The 22,913-nt window shown below is 47.7% G+C and overlaps 1 protein-coding gene across 3 annotated transcripts in view; it reads left to right on the top strand.

The window, feature by feature from the left end:
- Positions 1-830: 830 nt before the first annotated feature.
- MATN2 (matrilin 2) overlaps positions 831-22,913 on the top strand; it is a 139,153-nt gene continuing 117,070 nt past the window's right edge. For 2 of the 3 annotated variants that reach the window (XM_046010098.1, XM_046010085.1), the window contains exons 1-2: positions 831-1,082; positions 12,444-12,613. In XM_046010098.1, coding sequence (XP_045866054.1) covers positions 12,469-12,613 — 145 coding nt within the window. In that variant the 5' untranslated portion in view covers positions 831-1,082; positions 12,444-12,468. Of the gene's footprint in view, positions 1,083-9,353; positions 9,476-12,443; positions 12,614-22,913 lie in introns of all 3 variants that reach the window. The other variant, XM_046010092.1, reaches the window with a different exon arrangement.

Here is a 22,913-nt window from a genome sequence, read left to right as displayed (position 1 = left end):
GTTAGTGGTTTGGGGATAGAATTTTGGAGCCATCCTTAGGAGATGTGCTGGCCTGGTGTACATTGCCCACTCATGGGGGCTGGTCAGGAGAGGCATGTAGGGTGTGGAGCAGCACACCAGGCCCTTTTCATGCTGGAGTCCCATCCTGTCATCTGCATCCCTCCGAAGTTCTGCGGGGACCTCTAAGGTCATGTTCTCCCACCTTACAAAGTTGCAAATATCTTCCCACATAATTTCAAAAGTCTTGTCTGAACTAGATTTTCTCTGCTCCTTCAGAGTAGGAACTTTGTTTCCTCTCTGTCCTGGCATCCTTCCTCTCCCCCCCACCCCCGCACCCCAGCCTGGTCTGGTCCCCGGCCAGTGGACGTTCTGTGAATAAGAACTGGCACTGATGGGATGTTCTGGGCACTGCCAAGACAGGTCCTGGCACTTGTCACCAATTATCCCCATTCTCGCCACTTTTTCTTCATCACCATCATTGATGGATGCCTCCTGCAGATCGTGACCCCAAGTTCAGGACACAGTACCCCTGCCATGTCTCCCTTCCCTCAGGAGATGCTCTCCCTCCACCCCACCCACCAAGTCCCCCAGAGCCTCTGCTGTTCAGAGTCTGCGGTCCGGACCCCGGGAGTCCGAAGCCCGCCTGGGCTGGCGGAGGGGACCGAGCGGATTGGGTGGCAGCAGGCAGGGCGCACGGCCAGGGTGCCCAGCTCCCCGGCTGCCCGCAGGGTGGGGCCGCAGTGGCCGCCGCTCCCTTCCCGCGCCTTCCCCATCCCCGAAGACGACACCCCTCCTTCCGCCCGGCCCGCTCCCCACCCTCGCCGCGGCGCCGCCTCCCCGCCGCCCTCCCGCGCTGGCCCCGAGCCTCGCAGGCAGCCAGCGAGCGAGGGGAGCGCTCTGGGATGGGACTTGGAGGAAGCGGCGAAGGAGGAGACAGCGGCCGCGGCTCGGGCTTCTTCCGCGGCTCCCGCGAGCGACCCCGGAGGAGAACGACGCCTCCCCGAGCGGCGAGGAGGCCGGCGACGAAGACCCGGGTGGCTGCGTCCGTCTCGCTGCTCAGGCGCCCGCGGCAGCGGCTGCAGGTGAGCGGGGCGCGCTTTCCCCGGGGCTTTCCGCGCGGCCCCGCCGCCCCAAGGCGCGGACAGACCGGCCGACAGCCTGACAGACCGACATACAGACCCGCAGAGCGCGGGCGGACGGGCGCACGCGGGTGCTGCCCCAGGCCTGCGCGCCCGCCAAGCCCCGGTCCCTGCCTGCGGCTTGGCGCGGCCCCTCCGGCCGGGCCCCGCCTCCGGCCCCGGGGCCCGTGGCTCCCGACCCTGCTGGGCGCGCGCGAGCGGCGGGCGGCGCTGCCGGGACCCCCCGGGCGGGGAGAAGGCTGGCCACTCTGGCCGGGCGAGCGGGGCGCGCTCCCTGCCCCGGGCGCACCCGCAGTGCCCCGTGGGGGCGCTGTGCCCCGCGGCGCGGATTCCGGACCTGGGCTCCCACGGCCGCGGGGACGGGGAGGCTGAGACTTGTTGAGCGGGTATCCAGTGAGATTTCTTTCTTACTGGCAGGCCAGATCGAATCGGATTCCTCCCCTCGGTCGGCTGGTATTTTCATGCCCTGTCATCTAGATTTTGTTCTTGGTCCTCCCTTGTCTCTCCACGGTGGAGAAGGGAGAAAAAGCGGAGGGCATTTTGTGGTAGTTGCTAGAAACCCCGGAGGACAGTTTGGGGAGGAGACAAGGTGGCCAGGACTGGGCGCCCAGGGAGGTAGCTTCTCCGGAAGACAACCCCTTCCCCCCACCTAATCCAACTGACCAATTTCCAAATTGTCATGAATCAGGGGGCTAGGAAGCATCTGCACCAAGTGCATTGAATGGGCCTCCCAGGAGAGGGGAGGCTGTAGGGGTCGGTGGTCAAGGTCATAGAATCTGGGATTAGCCTGCCTAGGTCCAAATCCTGGCTGTGAAGCTCACAGATTGGTAACCTTGGAGTAACCCAACTACTCTATGCCTCAGTTTCCTCATCTGTGTAGTGGAGATGTTAATACCCCCAGGGCTGTGAGGATTAAAGTCCTTAGAACAGTTCTAGATGTGTCCTAAAGCTAGGTAGTGAGTTCTATTACCTCTCTTTCCAGAAAAAGCAAGGAGTTCCTATGAGCAGTCACCTCCTCCCCAACTCAGGAAGATAGCCTCTCCGCAGATACATGACGGGGACAGATAATCCACAGGTGGTTAACTGGGGTCTTCCAAACCTGAGGCCACTCCTCCGCAGCTCTCCCTGCCTGCTTTCTAAGGGACAGCTTCATAAAACCATGTCAAGATATCACAGTGGGTTTATGGACTGTGGACTGGAAAGTTTCCTCTTAGCCCCTGAAGCTTGGTCCCTTGGAATCCACTTAAGAGGGGCACCTGGGTGGCTCAGTCAGTTAAATGCTGCCTTCCATTCAGGTCCTGGGATGGAGCCTCACAGCGGGCTTCCTGCTCAGCGGGAAGCCTGCTTTCCCCTCTCCCTCTGACTGCTGCTCTGCCTACCTGTGCTCTTCTCTCTGTGTGTGTGTCAAATAAATAAAACCTTAAAAAAAAAAAAAAAAGAGGAGAATTCACTTAAGAATGCAGAGATCTATGGCTCTTCACTGCTTGTCCATACTTTTATTCCTGCCATGAGAATTCCACCTTAGGCCTCCCAGTTGCCTGGTTCTCTCTTTCTTTCTCTCTCTCTCTCTCTGCCATGAGAATTCCACCTTAGGCCTCCCAGTTGCCAGGATTCTCTCTCTCTCTCTCTCTTTTTTTAAAAAATAAATCAGGGCTGCAGAGTTCCTTGCTCCTAGCATCCAGACCCAGGCAAACAGGAGCCAGTGTGGCCTGAGTTCACTCACTGGAGACGCCGTAACAGAGTCCAGCCCTGTTGGGTCTCCCTCCTCTTTCTTAGTCATGCCCTAAGCTCTCGACAGCAAACACCAGATAACTCTGTTCCGCAAGAGGTAGTTGTGATGAGGCCCAAGATTTAAAGAAAAGGAAACAGATGATTGCTTTTTGAAAGATAGCAAAGAGGGGCGCCTGGGTGGCTCAGTGGATTAAGCCGCTGCCTTCGGCTCAGGTCATGATCTCAGGGTCCTGGGATCGAGCCCCGCATCGGGCTCTCTGCTCCGCAGGGAGCCTGCTTCCTTCTCTCTCTCTGCCTGCCTCTCTGCCTACTTGTGATCTCTCTCTGTCAAATAAATAAATAAAATCTTAAAAAAAAATAATGAAAGATAGCAAAGAAATAAGAGGGTCTTTGGAGATTCTAGAAGGGAATCCCACAATTTTCCTGGAAAGAGCTCTGATGGGTGCCTAAAAGAAGGCCAGGAGTAAGGCCGGGGTGCGGCTGGAGAGAGGAGTAGAGACAGGCTCAGGTCTCAGGAAAAGCAGGCCATAGGGTGTGATGGGTGTCAATGCTGGCGGGCACCAGGTGTTGGGTGTGAAGCCGGGCGTGCAGTAACAGAAGACATGCTAAGACTCAGGGGTGAATGGTGGAGTTCAAGACCAGTCATGTGGGTCAGAGTCTCTAGCGCTTTCCCCTGGGACCTCCTGCCCTCTGGTCTGTGGCACCGTGTTCAAGAGAACGCTTTCCTAGGACTCCCTGTCTTTAGGGACACTCAGGAGGGCTGTCCTGTTTCACATGCCTGTGAGGATAGCTCAGGAGGGTCGTGGGAGGAGGGAGGCTGAAGCACCAAGGAGCATGGAGCATGTCGTCACTGTTGCTAGTAAACAGCGCCGGAGAGGCCTTTCCAAGGGACCAGTTGCCACTTGGAGCTCCAGACTGTGAGGTCATCTTTGAACCTGCCATGTGGCTTGGCAGACGGCCGTCACTGCCTTACCTGACAGGACCCTGAAAGGGACTCAGAGAGAAAGGCAGGGCTGGGCTGGATTCCAGAGGCTTGGGCCGGTGTCAGAAGTTGGTGGCAGTGATGGTGTCAGTGGTGAGGGGTAGCATGGGCACAACCCAGAACGCACACTGATCTGGGCACCTGAAGGCCAGATTATGGGACTTCGGAAGCCACAATTAGGGATACAGCAGGATTACTTTTCATGACTGTGTAACCAGCACTCTGATGAATCAGTAGAACTTTGTCAGCACCCCAAACCCCCCTCATGCCTCCTTGTCCATGCACACGGACACCAGAGTGTAACCACTACCCTGATTCCTACGATAGAAGATTAGCGTTGTCCACTTTGAATTTTATTTTGTTCAATATTATGTTTGTAAATTTATGATGTTAATGCATGAAGTGGTAATTCATTCTTTTCTCTTGCCGTATATTATCCCATGTATGACTTTACCTCAGTGTATCTGTTCTGCTGTTAAGGAGCATTTGGGTTCTTTCCATTCACCGTTAGTTTTGAAAGGGGGTGACCACCTACCCATGTGTCTGTTGTTATAAACTCTATCCAGCCAGCAGAGAGTAAGAGACATTATATGAGGTTATGCGGCTGAAGGGTTAATGAGAGAGAGAGAGAGAGAGAGGGAGAGAGAGTGTATGTGTGTGTGTATGTGTGTGTGTTGGTGGGGTAGGTGAGGGGAATTGTAGAGGTCAGCATTATAACCCAGGGCCAGATAACATGGCTTTGAATGCTAAACTAAGGACTCCAGATTTTATCCTGTAGGCATGTGGAAGTTGGAAGCTACTGGCCGTTTTGGGGCCGGAACATGATAAGCATGATAGTGTTTGGGGGAGTTTGAATTCAGCACTAGTGCTAGATGGATTCACTAGGCGAGACTTGGAAATAGTCTGTTAATTAGGACTGACATTCCATTCCAACTTACAGAAAAAAACTGAAAAAATGGCAGCTTAAAGAAAGAAGTTTATTTCTGTCTTGTGTTCTAGAAGCCTGGAGGCGGTGAGTCCGAAGTGTGAGTGGGGTCAGGGACCATCACTCCTGGGCCTCACTTTACCACACAGCGTGGCTTGCATGTCCGTCGTGGGTCATGGTTCAAAACGACTGCTGGGCATCCAGCCAGGATGTTCTCATTCCAGCCAGCAGGAAGGCAAAAAGCAAGGAGGTCAGTCCCGCATCCCTCCTTTAGGACACTATCCAGAAGTTGTACATACCATGACCGCGGCCATCCACTGACCAGCATGTAGTCACGCTGGCAAGAAGGGAGGACTGGGAGCCGTGGTCTTTACTCCAGCCCATCACACATCCGGTTCAAAAGTGGGGGTATTACCAAAGAAGGAGAGGCAGGAAAATATTTGGGGATAACCACCAGTGGTCTCTGTGATGGGAAATAAGGTCCAGGGCTATGCCTTCGGTATGGACGGAAAAGGAAGAAGACATGAGTGAGAAGACATCACTGAGGGGGAAAAAATGGCAGGACTTGGTGCTTAAGTGCATGGAAGGGAAAGAAAGATAAGGAAGGAATGACCATATATACCAAAATATGAGGGGAGAGTCCCTCCCACCCCACCCCCACCCCCGCCAAAATTACTCCTTAGGAAAGAGGAAATTGCCCTTTGAGTCCTTGCAAAGTCTCTCAAAGTACAGGGAATCTAGCAAATATTTTAAGCAAAGTGGTGTTTGGGGAAGACACACTAGTTCAAAATGTTCTCAGTCAACGTACTAGCTTTGTATACATCTAGATACACACCGAAACAATAAACAAATCTACACAGATTTTGTAATTATTGTTGAGGGCACAATTTCCCAGTTGGGAGGACTGGATGATGCTGGCTACAATCCTTTAAAGAACATCACCATGGGGGAGCAAGTGGCGGAGATACAGTGTCTTCATATTAGGTGGGTAAGTGACAGCTGCTGTCCTGAGATAAAATGTCCAACGACAGCATCATATATGGGTCTGGAAAGTGCTGTAGCTTAGACAACTTAGACACAGGTGGAGAGGTTGGAAGACTCAAAGCGTATCTTATCTGTTGACAAAATAGTGATGTTCGAAAGGCGAGCATTTGCAAACATTGTTTTATGGAATGTTTTTAAGGAGAAAAGCCTTATTTCTAAAGTGGTATTTTGTAATTTAAGGCATTTTGAATAGGCATTTGGGACTACGTTGATGCATTAGTTATTGTGACTCCATAGCTGATATTTCATCTATATCCTTTTAAAATTATGTATTTAACTTAGTCAAGAAATTTGAGGGAGGGCGTCCTCCTGTCACAGGAGATAGCCGTTGGGGTCACCTGTATTTAGGCAGATATCCCATGTAGAGAAAGACATGAGCTGAGACTTTGGCAGTCGTCAGTTCCAGAATTGGGCCCATTTGATTCAACATTTATTGATCTTTTGTTGGTCAGTAAGTGCGTTTGTTCAACATTTGTCTATTTTCTAAAGACTTATTTATAAAATTTGGCCCCCAGCATGTGGATGATACTGCAATGACCAGGTCCAGTCAGCTCACAGACAAGGCAGGGAGTCAGATCTGGTAGCAAGAAAAAGAAACCGAGGGCTAGGGCAGACAACTGACCCATTGTTCGGGTCACACAGAGACATCAATCCTTCTTGGGAAAACTGGAGAACATTTCAGAGAGTGGGTAACACAATGAGCTGAGCCTTGAGGAATGAACGCAGTTTTGGTTAACGCAGGGCTCCCAGGCCAAGGGGATCAGCGTGGAGGGAGGCACCGGCTATGACAAGAATCTGAGTTCCTCCGACTGGGGAGATGGCAGGGATAGAAGCTTGGCTTTGTCCCTTAGCTAGTTCTCAAGCCTGGGAGAGTGTCTTGGAGAGTAGCATAAAACTGGGAACTCTGCCACTTCGCAGAAGGATTGTAGGGATCCAGTGAGATGATAATACACAGAACATAGTAGTTCTATGTCACTATCGGCACATAGTAGGCACTTAAAAGGTACCCCTTTCAAGGCTTACCCCCCTTTCTCTTCTTGTCCAGAGGCAGAGTTTACCACCTTGTAGAAAGTCATGCCCAACCTTCTTTAGGATTGCAGGATTGTGCTGGTCTGTGGCCTGGTTTAGCCTGAGAAACATGGCTCTCGGGCCACGCCTCTCGTTTTACAGCTGACTAAAACCCAGAGAGAGAAGTCACCGCACTGAGATCCCGCAGGGTGTTCTAACAGGCCGGGCCTCTCCTCTCAAGGCCCACAGCACATCCTGATGGCTCTGCTGTGATTCTACTCGCCGGACAGTTTATTTGGAATGGGGACACTTAGAAGAACCCAAGGCTAAGAGGGTCAGAGCAGTCTCCTCTCCCTTCCTCCCCCACCCCCTTGTTAAAGCTTAATGAAAAGACTCATTGTCCCATGGAGAGGAGAAACACTGTTAAAACAAAAGTCAAAGCTGTTGTATTTTTTTTTTTTAAAGATTTTATTTATTTATTTGACAGAGAGAAATCACAAGAGAGGCAGGCAGAGAGAGAGGAAAGGAAGCAGGCTCTCCACTGAGCAGAGAGCCCGATGTGGGACTCGATCCCAGGACCCTGAGATCATGACCCGAGCCGAAGGCAGCGGCTTAACCCACTGAGCCACCCAGGCGCCCCAAAGCTGTTGTATTTTTTAAAAAATATTCTTTCCGTGCCCCTAAACACGTCATGGAATCTATTCAGATTGAATTAATCTCTGTTTCCCAGCACAACCATCCTCCTATGCCCATACATGAAAGGACCCGTTTCTCAAGCATCAGCCCATTTCCCAGCTAGAACTGGTGCCCGTCCTTCAAATGCTCTCAGCTCTAAGTGCCCAGCTGAACAATATTATGAATAAGGGTTCCATGCCCTGACTTCTTTTCTCGTTTCACTGTCACTTCATTTTTTTAAAAAGATTTTATTTATTTATTTGACAGTCAGAGATCACAAGTAGGCAGAGAGGCCGGCAGAGAGAGAGAGGAAGCAGGCTTCCTGCTGAGCAGAGAGCCCGATGCGGGGCTCGATCCCAGGACACTGAGATCATGACCTGAGCAGAAGGCAAGAGGCTTAACCCACTGAGCCACCCAGGAGCCCCGTCACTTGATTTTTTAAAAAGGTCTATCTTGCCTGTATTAATATTGTCCTACTGGTTTTATGTGGGCGTGTGTACAATATTTTCCCCCCCATCCCTTTAGTTTCTTTTAAACAGCATTTTTGAAGTATAACTTACATACCAATAAATTTCATCATTTTTAGGGGACAGTTTGAGGAGTTCTGACAAATGCATAGATCTATGTATCCTCCACCATAATCATGATATAAACATTTAATTTCCACCCCCCACCCCCAATTTCCCTCATGTCCCTTTGTAGCTGATCTTCTCTTCCGACCCCCAGGACCCTAGAACCACGGATCTACTTTCTGTCCTGTAGTATTGCTTTTTATTAAATGTCACATAGACAGAATCATTCCGTATGTGATCTGTTGTATCTGACTGCTTGCACTCAGTGTAATTCTTTTAAGATTCAACCGTTAGTTGCCGAGTGTAGCATTCCATTGTATGGAGGTACCCGCAGTTAGTTAATCCGCTCATTGACACGTGGATGTTTGGGTGGTATCCTGTTTTTAGTTTTCATAAATAAAGCTTCTAGGACCATCTGAGTAAAGTCTTTGTGGATGAGTTTTTGTATCTTTTGGGTAAATTCCGAGGAGTGAGGTTGTTGGTAGCAAGAGGAAACATCTCAGTCTCGCCAGGACCGAGGAGTTTATCAGGATGCAGGACTTCTGGTGCTAAAACATGGACAATTCTGGGTAAACCGGGACAGTTGGCCACCTGTGCTGGTATGACCGTTTGAATATTTCACATATTTTCAGATGGGTTTTTTGTCTTCTTCTTATTGGGTTTATAAGAGTTTGTACAGTCAGATATAAATAACAGATCAGAAATGTTCTACAAATCTTTTCGACCAGCTTGTGACTGGCCGTGCCACTGCAGTTTGAAAAAGAAAAGTTTTAAATACTTTCAGATACTAGTGTTATTTTTAAGTTATGTATTTGTATGTCATCGTTCTATTATACTGGCCATAAATAAATAAGCATAAATGTTAATTTCTTTTTTTTTAAAAGATTTTATTTATTTATTTGACAGATGGAGATCACAAATATGCAGAGAGGTAGGCAGAGAGAGACGGAGAAGCAGGCTCCCTGCTGAGCAGAGAGCCCGCTGCGGGACTCGATCCCAGGATCCTGGGATTGTGACCTGGGCCGAAGGCAGAGGCTTTAACCCACTGAGTCACCCAGGTGCCCCATAAATGTTAATTTCATGTGTGTTAAATGGCTTAATATGACAAAATGACCATTGTGTACTTTATATTAATTGGTTTGATTGCATTATGATAAGAACAAGTAGCTTACTGAGCACTTACTATGTGCCATTCACTGTTCTATGTGCTTTATATATATAGACTGATTTAATCCCTACAACAACCAGGTCTGTTTCTTTTTTTTTTTTTTAACCAGGTCTATTTCTTATCCCCACCTTAAAGATGAGGAGACTGAGGCACAGAGAAGATAAGAGTAATCTGTTCAGTGTTCACACGTAGAAGTGCTTCGTTCTGCGTTTTTTTTTTTTCTTTTTTTAAGTAAGTTCCACGCCCAACACAGGCTTGAACTCACCACCCTGAGATCAAGGGTCTCATGCTCTAGTGACTGAGCCAGCCAGGGGCCCCAAGCTCTGTTTATTTTTCATTCCCTACCCTTCCCCTATCCTTAGTGCCTTCTGGTTAGTGATGGTGATCTGAAAATACAAATACCTCTTGAAATCAGCAGGAACCCCAACCACATGAAATTGTTTTTGGAAAATGCTAATCACCCACCACATCATGTTCCAAATGTTTGGATTTAAATGCAAATATGTCAGGTTGGAAGTGGGCCTAGAGAACATGTTGTATACTTTTGAAAATAAATAAAGGGGGCCTTGGTATTTTCTCAGTTTGGAGGAGGGAGAAAGCAGTAAAATAATAAATCACATATAAATGACATAACACACTTATAAAGTCATATAAAATGTGATAAATACCCAGGAAGTTGGAAAGTAAATAGTAGGTTTAAGACTAGAGAAAGAGGCACAATCTTCTAAGTGTTTGTTCCTTTTCTCGGAAGGAATCTCACAGTTAAAGCTCTGAAAAGGGGCCAATCTAATTAGTGAAGAATTTAATCTGTTTAAAAAGCTGGGGGGTGTAGTTCTCAGGAATGAGCCCGTATGCCCCCGAGCCTCACGGCTTTATTCAGCTGCATAACCTTAGGTAAATAACCTACCTTCTTTGAGTCACTGCTAGAATTAAATGACTTAATACACTTTCATTAAGCATTTGGCCCAGTGCCTGGCACATAGTAAGTGCTGTACAAACATTTGCTATTTTTATTTATTTTTTTAAAGATTTTTTTGTATTTATTTGAGAGAGAGAGAGAGCACAAGCAGGGGGAGTGGGAGAGGGAGAAGCAGGCTCCTTGCAGAGCGGGGAGCTGATGCTGGGCTAGATCCCAGGACCCCGTGATCATGACCTGAGCTGAAGGCAGACACCCTGCCGACTGAACAACTCAGACGCCCCAAACATTTGCTATTTTTATTATAATTTTAATGCATAGGGGAAGAGTGACTTAGCTGTATACAGCATGTGTGCGAAACTGTGGACTTTGAAGGTTGACAGCCTGGGTTTATCGCCAGGTCAACTCCTGAAAGCAATTTGCTGAACAAACTATTCACTAATTACCAAGGTGTTTTTGTTTTTTTTTTTAAGTTTTGGGAAATGGTCTTTTCCCTGGCCCTGCCTTGTTCCTGCCTGTAATAGGAAAACAGCCATGCCCTTTCGTGAATTGTCTTCTGGGGATTTCACCAGCAGTTCATTGGGTTTTCTGCTAATCACTGACTTGGTAAATTGGCCTGCTTACCCTAGGTTTGAATCCCTGCTTTGCTACTTATTTTAGCTGTTTGACCTTGATCAAATGACTGAGCTGCTCTGAGCCTCTGTTTCCTCATCTCTAAAAAGCAGAGATTAACCATTCTGATTTCTGCAAGATAGGCATGAGGATTAAATGAAGTCAATTGGGTGAAATTGCCAAGCACGAAATAAGAACTCAGTAAAGATTTTATATGCATGTGATGTTACTTAAATGTTGTTCCACCTTAAGTCTTCCCTCCTCCCCACCTAATTTATGTAAATTAATAAACTGCAATGACACTCGTTATATGCATAGAAGTGGGAAATTTAAACCTAGTCTCAGGACATTGCCTTCTCCATGAGGTTTTGCCTTCTCTTTTAGGACAGTCTTTTCTTTTAGGATTTGTTTATTTATCTGAAAGAGAGAGAGAAAGAGTGCAAGCAGGGGGTGGTAGTGGCTAGTGGGTGGGGGGCAGGGGCAGAGGGAGAGAGAGAGTCTCAAGCATGGAGCCTGGCATGGGGCTTGGTCTCACGACGCTGAGATCATGACCTGAGCCAAAATCAAGAGCCAGATACTTAACTCACTGAGTCACCCAAGTGCTCCCGGACAGAATAGTCTTGACATCACTCATCGTGTGGCCAAATTCCTTTCTCATCCCATGTGAAGCGTTGAGACTGGCTCTCCTGGGAAGACCTGGTTCTGACCCTGTCACTTCCCTGCTTAGAATCCTTCTGAGCCTCTATACTGGCTATGCCAATACAGAAAATGGGTAAAGGCAGTGCTGTCTTGGTAGACAGGGTTCCTCTGGTTCTAAGTCCCCTTGCTCCTGGGAGTACCTGGAGCTCAACTCAGAGTTAGAGTTCTTTACGCACCCGAGAGCTTCCTGCTCAACACTGGGTTTGATCCTATTCTCTGGTCCCCCAGCTCCTTTGCTTGTCCCCACCTCCCGGTGTGTGCCGGACATTACGCTAAATGCTTCAGTTACATGTATTAACTCACTCAATTAACTAATAGTATCCCATATTCCCACAAGGCTCGGGAGGTTAAGCAGCTTGGCCAGGGTCTTAAACAGTTGGTGAGTGTCAGAGTTGGGATTCAAAGCCAGGAAGTTGGGTGCCGGAGTCCAGGCCCTTGCCTACTGTACCATGCTGCCTCTTCATTGACATGTGGGGGAGGCAGGGAGGCTGGGAGTCTGGGAGGCTGGCTATGGGATGCTACCTTGTGTCAGCCGGACCTGAATGCCTTGGGAATTTATATATATTAATTTGTAGGATACACTACTATCAGACTGAAGGAGTAATGGTACTTGGAATCTTCAGATACACTTTTTCCTTTTTCAAATCCAATATATGGAATATGATTATAAACAATTGATAATAAATTAGGAGAACCTTGAGGTTAGATTTTTTTTTCCCTGTCAAGTTTTCCATTCAGTCTCAGAGAGAACAAAGTGATGAAAAATTTTCATACGCTTGCCCTGCTCAGAGTATTCAAGAACCTCCCAATGGAAGTTCCTTGGGTTCTTAAGGATCAAACACATAAATGACATTTTAAGGACAAGGGGCACGTTTGATACTGAAAAGGTGGCACAGCGGGTCTGCAGCACCTGGAGTTCAAGGAGACCTGGAAATCTCACCCTGCTCCCTTCTCCTGTTGTGTCTGTCACAGCCTTCCCCTCCTCCTCTTCTCGAAGATGGAAAAGATGCTGGTGGGCTGCTTTCTGTTGGTGCTCGGACAGACCTTTCTTCTCCTCCCCGCTGAGGCCAGGGAGCGGCCCCCCTCAAGGTCCATCTCCAGAGGGAGACACACTCGGACCCACCCCCAGACGGCCCTCCTGGGTGAGTGATGGGGGCTCTGCCTCTGAAGCAAGTAGGAAGAGGTGCTTATGCGTGGACCTCCGGACCAGGGGATGGACACATGTCAGTAGGGAAACTCTCTTATCCCTGGGTTTTGGGGGATGGGGCGGGGTGGCGGAGGGAGTAGATCTCATCGGCAGTGAGTGCATGGGGTTCTCAAAATGAAATTGAAACCCTTCTATTTCAGAGCCTTCCGTTTAATCTGCGGCTCATGACTTTTCTCCTGTATGCAAGGAAAAGATCTGAAAAGGTCCTGGTGGTACTTCTCTGAACAAAGGTGTTAGGAGAGTTTTTAATTGGATTTGTCCAGCTAATCTGTGTTAATAATGCTTCTCTGCATAGTAGCGTGGGAGAACGAGTAGGCGGGTTCGTGGAAGGTGGGAGCAGCCTCAGAAGAGAGGTGGGGACACTGTGAATGGAATCAAGGTATTTGGAGTAGAAAATATTGGGGTTCTCCTATGGACATGTTTTCTTCAGGTGAATTTTTCTCTTTCTGCAAGAGAAAGGAAAGATCCTAAAAACACAGAGTGTGGATAAACGGAGCTGGTTGTAAGTACAGGCTCTGGCTAGCCCAGATGTGGAGGTAATAGGAAGGTTGGCCTGTGGAAAGAGAATGGGTTTTGGCATAGACCTGGGTTCAAATCCTGGCTCTGGTACTGACTACGTGTGTATACCTTAGGTGGTGTAGTCCCTCTGAGGTCAGTTTCCCCATCCATAAAAATGGGAATGTCAATGCTGACCTTGGAATATTTTTGTGAGGAGAAAACAAGTCAAATATAACCTGTAGGTAGGCAATGAGTGATAGCTTTATGACAGCTGTTGTTCTATGAAGTTCTCTGAAACTGTGTTTTATAGCTTGGTGGCCAGCTGGCAGAATCTGACCCCCTATGAAGGCTATTGAGAGAAGCACCCACTGCCTGCTCCCCTCAGCATTCAAAATTTCAATCAGAGATCGGGGAACCCCCAAACACTCTGTTTTGAGAGGTTAAAATCTTTCACTAAATGATAGCCCCATGATATTGGGCCTTCCTTGTCTTTAGTCTTCTGAGAATGTGTTTCCATAGTGACATCAGCATAAGACTTTTGCAGATGTGGCACGGAGTGGGGCATGTCTAGTACACAGAAGGGCTTTTTTTTTTAAATTATTTTTTAAATATTTTATTTATTTATTTGACAGACAGAGGTCACAAGTAGGCAGAAAGGCAGACAGAGAGAGAGAGGAGGAAGCAGGCTCCCCGCGCTGCTGAGAGCCAGATGAGGGACTCGATCCCAGGACCCTGAGATCATGACCTGAGCCAAAGACAGAGGCTTAACCACTGAGCCACCCAGGCACCCCACAGAAGGACTTTTAAAAACAAATTGAAGATGATAAACGTGTATGTGTATATATATACACACACACACAGGGAGAGAGAGAGGAAAAAAAAAAAAAACTTAAAATGCCTGATTCATATGGCACCAGCTGCAACTGCCTAGTTGGGTTTCTGATGGGGCTTTCAGAATGAGCCACCACACACTTAGCCGGAAAAACATACTCCTCTTGGCCCCAGATTCCTCCCCCCAACACACTGCATCTTCCCTAGCTAGCTGTCCGCATTCACTGCCCTCTCTGTCACCCCAAGCTCAGGCTTTGAAGTAGAAACCCCTTGTGGTCTGAAATCAGCCCCACGTCCAGTATTGCCTCCTGTTCCTCATTTTGCTGGAGAATGTGCCAGAGACAAGGAGGATGGAACAGGGCGCCTCTCCTCACCCCAGAGAGTGGCCAGTGGCTGCTTCCAGACGTGCTTGGGAGGGCTGCTGGACCCGTGAATGTGGTTGAGTGAGAATCATGAAACCGGAAGGCAAACGCCACAGTTTTGGCCTGGATTGTCAAGTGTCATCTGCTTTTGGTCTTCCTTTGACAGGGAACAAAGACGCAGAAGCCAAATTCACTGGAGTCCTTGCCCCAATACTTTGATTTCCTCTTCATTCTTAGGATATTGTATCTTTCCTGTTATGGGCGTTTGCTTTTCTCAGCTTTTTGTTTTCGATGTTCTAAACATTGCCCAGGCACATTTCACTTTTATGGCAAATCATTGTGTCTGTATTGAACATATACCCTGGGTGACTTATTTCACTAGTTACTTACGTGCAAGGATGTCTCCCGAAGTTTTAACAGAGAAACAGAATTGTTCCTTAGGTTAATTCCTTGTTTGAATTTTTTGATTAAAAAAATTATACTGTATGTCTAAAGTCAAATCAGAGTTCTAGTAACAACTTGAGCCAATTAAAAAAATAATGCGGGGTGCCTGGGTGGCTCAGTGGGTTAAAGCCTCTGCCTTTGGCTCAGGTCATGATCCCAGGGTCCTGGGATTGAGCTCCGCATCCGGCTCTCTGCTCAGCAGGGAGCTTGCTTCCCTTCCTCTCTCTCTGCCTGCCTGTCTGTCAAATAAATAAATAAAATCTTTAAAAAAATATAATGCATGTATGTATGTGCCCACTTACGAATGTTTGCAGGCAGCCCAGGCGGTAGTCCGGGGTGATGTGCGTCCTGTGGGCTTATCTTCTACATCCTTCATTCATCGAGTTCTGCTGTGTAGCAGACATTGTGGGTTCAGGTGTAGTGGGGGAGACAGACATGGACAAAGATCGTTAATTTGGTGCACTGATGTGCAGCAGAAATGACATCAGCTAGCCTACAGCTCCACGCGGCCTGCCATTCACGCGATGTAAGGCAGTGGGTCTCAGATGTTTTGGTCTCAGGATCCCTTTACAGTAAGAAATTATTGAGGACCCCGAAGAGTTTTTGTTCATGTGGGTCAGATCTATTGACATTCACTAGGCCATAAGCTGAAATGGAGAACTTAAAAAAAAATTCCTTAATGAGTTAATTAATTTAAAAATAACAATAAGAGGGGCACCTGGGTGGCTCAGTGGGTTAAAGCCTCTGCTTTCCGCTCAGCCTCTGCCTTCGGCTCGGGTCAAGATCCCAGGGTCCTGGGGTCGAGCCCCGCATCAGGCTCTCTGCTCACAGGGAGCCTGCTTCCTCCTCTCTCTCTCTGCCTGCTTCTCTTCCTACTTGTGATCTCTGTCTGTCAAATAAGTAAATAAAATCTAAAAAAAATAAATAAATAAATAAATAAATAAATAAAAATAAAAATAACAATAAGAAACCGCAACATAACCCCTAACGTGCATATAAATATTTGCATAAAAAGCGACCTTTTCTCAGTTAAAAAAGAGTGGCACTGTTTGTTCTACATCTTTGCAAATCTCTTCCATGTCTGGCTTAAAGGAAGACAGCTGAATTCTTACCTTGTCCATTGAGTGTGTCATGAACTGTTGTTTTGGTCGGACTGCATGAAGAAAATCTGGCCTCCCGGGACGCCTGGGTGGCTCAGTTGGTTAAGTGGCTGCCTTCCGCTCAGGTCATGATCCCAGTATTCTGGGATTGAGTCCCACATCGGGCTCCTTGCTCGGCAGGGAGCCTGCTTCTCCCTCTGCCTCCGCCTGCCACTCTTTCTGCCTGTGCTTGCTCTCTCTCTCTCTCTCTGACAAATAAATGAATAAAATCTTAAAAAAAAAAAAAAAGAAAGAAAGAAAATCTGGCCACCCGCAGATAGGTAGTCTGAAAAAGGAAAAGCATTTTAATCTCCTTTTCATGTAATTGTGGATATTCTTCTTTGAGATGACACCAAAACTTGGCAAATGGTAGTTTCTTAAAGGTTAGCTGCAGTGTGGAAATGAAAACCACATCAGTAAACTTTTCATGCTCTGTGTACTCGTGAGAAAATAGTAATATAAAAAGCAAACATTCGTGCTATTATGGGTATAGTTCTGACCTCATGGGCCCTTTGAAGGGATCTCAGGGACCCTCGGGATCCCTAAACCACCCTCGGAAAACAGCTGGTTTAGGGCAGCGTTCCTAGTGAAAGCAGAGCTCCCCGCTGAGGGATGGGCGGGCAGGAGGACTGAGGCCCGAGCATCAGGTGGGACCTGGTCAGGCACTGGGGGACTGCCACACCGTGAGGCGGGTGGTCTGAGCCAGAGACAAGCCTGGAGGAGGGAACCACATCACTGAGGGCCACGGTCTCTGGGGCTCCGACAAAGAGTTTGGGCACCGATAGTGATCACTGCTGACCCTCTTTCCATTCACTGTGCCATCTGGACAGCCTCAGCCTTCCTGGGCTATGGCAAAGGGCAGGGAGAGCCTCTATGCGCAGGCCATCAGGAGAATGAAGGAGCCCATTCTCCAGCTCCAAGTCCCTTCCAGGCGTCCAGGCTAGCGGGTAGAGTCGGGGCTGTAGAATGGGCTGTACCCAGAGCGTGAGCGAAAGCTTCCAGATTCATCCCTCTGTCCTCATTCTTTATCAGTGGCGCACTCCCCTTCCAAACTTCCAACTCCTCCTTAGGCTCCCTTCAAGGTGGGGTGCACCAGAAGTCATGTTGTCTCCACCCCAGTTACTGTCTGCTTTGCTTGTGCACAGTTTTTCTCTTTACTCTATCACTGCCTTATGGGGGTTAGAGCTGTTGCCAGGGGAACCGCAGGATTCTTATCAGCCTTTTGGAAACCTTAACCCTTTGCCCAAACTCCCACTCTACTGGACTCCCTCTCCCTCCTAGAATGAGAATCCACAAAGCATCTCCGCTTCCGTGGGCTGGCTCTCCCTGTTTTGTTTGACTTCTACAAGGTCTCGTGGACATGCGCGTTCTTTTATAAATTTACCAACCTCGCTCATTTTATTTCTGCTAAGTAACCTCTAAACCTCTTCCTTTCCCTGTAACAGATACACCTTTGGAGCAATAGGACCCACACAGAGTTCGTGTTTGTGATTTAAGAGAGAGTGTTTTAAGTGGAAGGTAGAGGTTTTAAAGGCGGCTAACCCCATAATACGGTTAAGGGATTGGGGGGGAGCTGAACCCCTTCTCCCCGATGCACCCCCTCTACCCCCGCCAACATATACTCTCTAGGGAAAATTCCAGAGGTCAGGGCTACAGAATTCAGTGAAATTTCTTCACAACAGTTAATTTACTACTTCAAAACAAATCTAATGGAGACACACTCCAAAAACTCACCGTATACAGGTCCACACCACTTACGAGGGACTTATTTCCATTCTTGCATCCATTTCGAATGAACTCTGACATCAAAATATTAGCGAGAATGCAATGTGTTTCATATAAGGACTTGAAACCTGCGAAATTAGCAACACGCCCAAAGGAAGGGGCCAGCCAGGAGAACTGAGCGTAAGAATGTCCTACTCTCTTGCCAATGGAGGTTTTTGCCTAAGTTGAAAATAATTAACGTTTTCAAGGGTTGTCTGCCAGTAAATGAATTTCGGCATCCTAAAACGATCCTCCTAATTGACAGGGCGTTGGCACCCTCATGAGGGAGGAACAGCAGATGCCACAGGCCATCAGAGTTCCTGGCTCCTGGAGTGACAGACTCCTTGAGGCCACAGGCTTTATATGCCCTGGAGCCACTTTATCAAATTTGAACTTTTGTCTCCTTCCCTGAGCTTTCAGGGCCTTTGTTCAGCCTCTTTCTTCTACAGAATTTCTTTCCTTGGCCAAGGCTAGTAATCAGTCAGGGCCAGCCCAAATGCCACTTCGTCTCTCTCGCAGCCATGCAGGACCCTGGATGGGCCACGCCCCCTGCGGGTCCTCTGCTAGGTGGTCAACCCTGTCTGCCTTATCTTCCAAGGCGTCAGAGTGGCACCTACCCAAGATGGATTCCTTCTCTGGATATTTTTGTACTTGCCTTGTTTTTACTACCAGACTATAAACCTTTGAAGATCAAGACGGTTTTTCAGGTCTCAGAGCACCTCTGAGAGGCTGCTCTCATTTACGGAGCCCCTGCTGGGAGTAGGACCCTGCTAGCTCATTGAATCTGAGAGAAAAAAGATGAAACACTGCAAAGTGGTTATTGGTTTATCTCATTTTCAGGAGAGGCAGCCCATGCTCAGAGAAGCTAAGCAATTTGGCAAGCTTGTCAAAGCTTCTGCAAACCCAGGAAGAAAAGGTCCCCATTCCCACCCCACCCCTTTTAGGGAGAAGTTGCATGGCTTAGGGAAGGTGTGTTTGAACAAAGGAAAAGGCACCTCACACTCGAGCTCGCTCCCTGACCGGGAGTTTCTGAGCAGACCATGAAATGCCCATCTGTACTTGGAGAGGCTGCTGCTGCTGGTTCCCTGGGGTCTGGGGACCTCAAGCCCTGGTGTTGGGTCCAGCTCACAGCAAAACTCGGTGCTTGTTGAATGACTGAGCGGATGAGACATACAGGTGGCTGATTTCATCCCCATGTGGACGGTTGTAGTCTTGATTCCACTTACACTGAGCAGGTGATGTTGGGCAAGTCGCTGGGTCCTCTGGGGTGTTGAAGTCAGTGATCTTCAGGTCTCATCTAGGATGTGATGACAGCACTAATCCCCGTGCCTTCCTGATGTCCCTTCTCTGGCTTCTGTGGTTGAACCTCCCAGTGCAGTCCTTGGCTTTCTTTCACTTTCTCCAGGTGGGAGAGCCAAGGGGGAACCATAATCTGGAGGCTAAGGAGGGTTTTGAAACAGAAGAGGCAGAGTAGTAGAATCAGGTAGGAGGCTGGGCAGTAGGACCAAGTAGGAGAGAGGGGGCAGGACAGCGGGTGGAGTGGAGTAGCAGGATCAGATAGGGAGGTAGAGGGGGCAGTAGGAGCACAGGGGGTTTGATTCAGTAGGTCTGAATTGGGAACCTGAGAGATTGCCTTTCTGGAGCTCTCCATTAGAGAATCACTGTAGAAGAGAAGTCTAGAAAGTGGGGTCAGGGGGATGAGAAGGAGGAAAGGATTTTAGGAGGAGATGCTGGAGGGCACGAGCCAGAAACACAATGCAGGGGGGAGTAACATCTGTAAGAACACTGTAACTGGAGAGTATCAACTAACTGACTGTAGGCTGGGTCCACCCCTTCTGAAACTTTGAAAATAAGATGCTGGCAGTTTTCTCTCCATGGGGAGTTGGCGAAGATGGGCCTCCCGCCATGGGGAGTTGGCGAAGATGGGCCTCCCGTGGTGCAAGGAGCCAGCCTCTTCTGGCAGGTTGATTAACACACAGCTAAACAATCCAGTGGCTGGTGTGTGTCTTTGTTATCAGATCTGATTATAAAAATGAAGGGCAGAGCTTATCAGATTGCTTTCACTATAGCAGAGTCTCTTCATAAGTAAAGTCCTTTGAAGTGCGATCACACCCCCTCTTCGGCTATACAATGGCCGCTGGAAACAAGGACTCAGGTTGGGGGCAGGGGCTGGCATGGCTGCTGTTCAGCCCAGATGCATAAAACGCATCTCTCCCTGCTTGTGCTTGCTGCTTCGTTTACAAACCAGTGTCTCTGTTAGCATTCATGTTGGATAAACTGAATAAACCGAATTCCGAATTCCTATCTTGTAATTAATACTGGAAGAATTAAAAAAAAAGAAAAAGCCTACTATCTGACTTCCAATAAGTTACAAAGCCTTCCTGGCCAGGGGCACCTGGGTGGCTCAGTCGGTTAAGGTTAAGCCTGCCTTTGGCTCAGGTCATGATTTCCAGGTCCTGGGATCGAGACCCACATCAGGCTTCCTGCCCCAGCAGCGAGTCTGCTGGTGGTGAGTCTGCTTCTCTCTCTTTCCCCCTGGTGAGTCTGCTTCTCTCTCTCTCCCCCGCTGCTCATTCTCTCTCTCAAATAAATAAATAAAATCTTAAAAAAAAAAAAAAAAAGCCTTCCTAGCCAGTGAATAAATAACATGACCTTTTTTTCTCCTACGGATTCTCCTGTCTCCCCTTCTTTCTTCCTTCCTTTCTCTTCTCTCTTAAACCCTTTATCCCCCTCCTTTTCTGTAGCTCTCCTTTATTTCTTCCTCTTAAATCTCTCCCTCCCTCCCTTACTTCCTTCTTCAGTTCCAGGATGTTTTATCCTCAGCTTGCCCATGTGTTTGGCAACTGCAGTGCCGTCTGTGAGGGGGTAGCAGTGGGGGCCCCCCTCCCTGTGGGTGACATAGACTCTCTTCTCTTCTTTCCCTTGATGGCTTGTCCTGTCTGGGGGCAGGGCACATGATCTTACCCCTCCGGCCAATCACGCCCGAGGTCTCCCTAACTGATGATAATAATTAAAGTGATGATAATGAGGGCTGTCTTTTGGGGGGGGGAGCATCTCTATGTGTCAGGCCCTGTGCTAGCACTTCACACGTCACTCTTTATTATCACCCCATTTTACAGATGAAGAAACTGAAGCTTAGAGAGGTGAAATGTCTTGCTCAAGGTCAGTCACCACGGAGCAGCGGAGGAGGGATATGAGAATGCAACAGGCTTTTTTTCCTCTGTTCAAATCCTTTTCCACAACACTACCTCTTCTGTCCAACCCAATCGGACTCATATTTCAGGGCTCAACGGAAGCATTCCTAATCTTCTTAGGTTGGGATTTAACACCCTAACACTGCCTTCCCCCAGCAGGCCCTGTGTCCCAGCACGGCACTTCTAAGGCTGTGCGGCGATTGGCTGCTTCATCATCTGTGTGGAATCGGCAGTGATCGGTAACGCGTCAGGTCCACAGAGGGGACTCTGTTAACACCTGGAGGAGTAAATGAACCAGCAGATGAGCAAAGAGGAGCGTCTAGAGAGGAGCCGCCAGGGTGGTGAAGGTTTCTGAAGCCAGGACATGTGGAAAAGATGTGAAAGACGTGAGGATGTTTAGCTTGAAAAGGTCGAGGGGCTCTCTGAAGGCTGTGTTACAGAGGAGTCCAGGCTTGTCATCAAGACCTCACAGAGGCAAGGGAGAGCCAAACACCCGTGCTTTCAAGGAAACAGGTTTTCCTTCCATGTGAAATTCTGTAGCCCAGGAAGGAAACAGTTTGCCTCCTCAGGCTTCGGGGGTATGGAAAGTCTTGTGTGGTTTTTATTTTTTATTTTATTTTTTTAAAGATTGTATTTATTTATTTGACGCAGAGAGAGAGAGAGATCACAACTAGGCAGAGCAGCAGGCAGAGAGAAAGGGGGAAAGCGGGCTCCCTGCTGAGCAGAGGGCCTGATGTGGGGCTCGATCCCCGGACCCTGAGATCATGACCTGAGCCAGAGGCAGAGGCTTAACCCACTGAGCCACCCGGGCGCCCCATAGACCAATGGCTTTTTTTTTTTTTTTTAAGATTTTATTTATTTATTTGACAGACAGAGATCACAAGTAGGCAGAGAGGCAGGCAGAGAGAGAGGAGGAAGCAGGCTCCCTGCTGAGCAGAGAGCCCGATGTGGGGCTCGATCCCCGGACCCTGACATCATGACCTGAGCCGGAGGCAGAGGCTTAACCCACTGAGCCACCCGGGAACACCCTCCTTGTGTGGTTTTAAAATAAGCCTCTAATCTGTGAACCCTCACAGTCTAGGATTCTATGGAGTTGCCTGCAGAATTAGGAACTGAACTCAGAGATAGGGACTTTCTCTCCTACTAAAGAAAAAAAAAAAAAAAAGCTAAGTATTTTCTTTCCAGGAACAATCTGCCATAGGAGTCTTTCCAGTAACAAATTTTAAGCAAGAGAGAAACTGAGAAATTTTTAAGTGACTGGCAACATATAATTTGTTGAATCCCTGGGCTTCATTTTTGGCAATCTTAATTGAATGAAAAGAATGATTACAGGTTAATTGTTTTTGCTTTTTTGGTTAATTCATGTATAGCTTGCAGTTGTGAATGTGACTAGACCTTTACTCTGAGTGGCTTAATAGCCATCATAGAGAAGGTATTTTTAACTTAAGTAGGATATTTTGAGGTTTTTTTGCATTAAATTTTATCTTCTTCATTTAAGTTATTCATTCTTGATTAATATCTTTTTCTTCCTTAACATTGCAATTCAGAATCATCTACAAATTTGATAAAATGCTTTCTATATCTTTCTTCATATCTCCACTGAAAATATATATATATATATATATATATATATATATATTTTTTTTTTAAGATTTTATTTATTTATCAGATAGAGGAGGCAGAGGCTTTAACCCACTGAGCCACCCAGGTGCCCCTCCACTGAAAATATTAAAAGAACATTTTATATTCTTTTGAAATGATTATAAAGAATAATCATCTTTATTTTAAAAAGTTCATGTTTAAATATTTCATGACCCCTAGATACTGGAAATACAAGAGGAGCTATTTCAGAAAGTCGCCTGAGTGATTACCCCATACATATTTCATGTATTCTCAAGAGGAAATACAGAGACTTGAGTTGTCTATTCGTTTCTTAGGGCCGCCATAACAAAGCACCATACACTCTAGGTTTAACCTCCAGACATTTGTTTTCTCACCTTTCT

This window comes from Meles meles, chromosome 1, assembly GCF_922984935.1.
Source record: "Meles meles chromosome 1, mMelMel3.1 paternal haplotype, whole genome shotgun sequence".
NCBI classification, from domain to species: domain Eukaryota; kingdom Metazoa; phylum Chordata; class Mammalia; order Carnivora; family Mustelidae; genus Meles; species Meles meles.
Note: the sequence above shows the minus strand (reverse complement) of the source record. Positions and strands in the feature narration are given on the sequence as shown.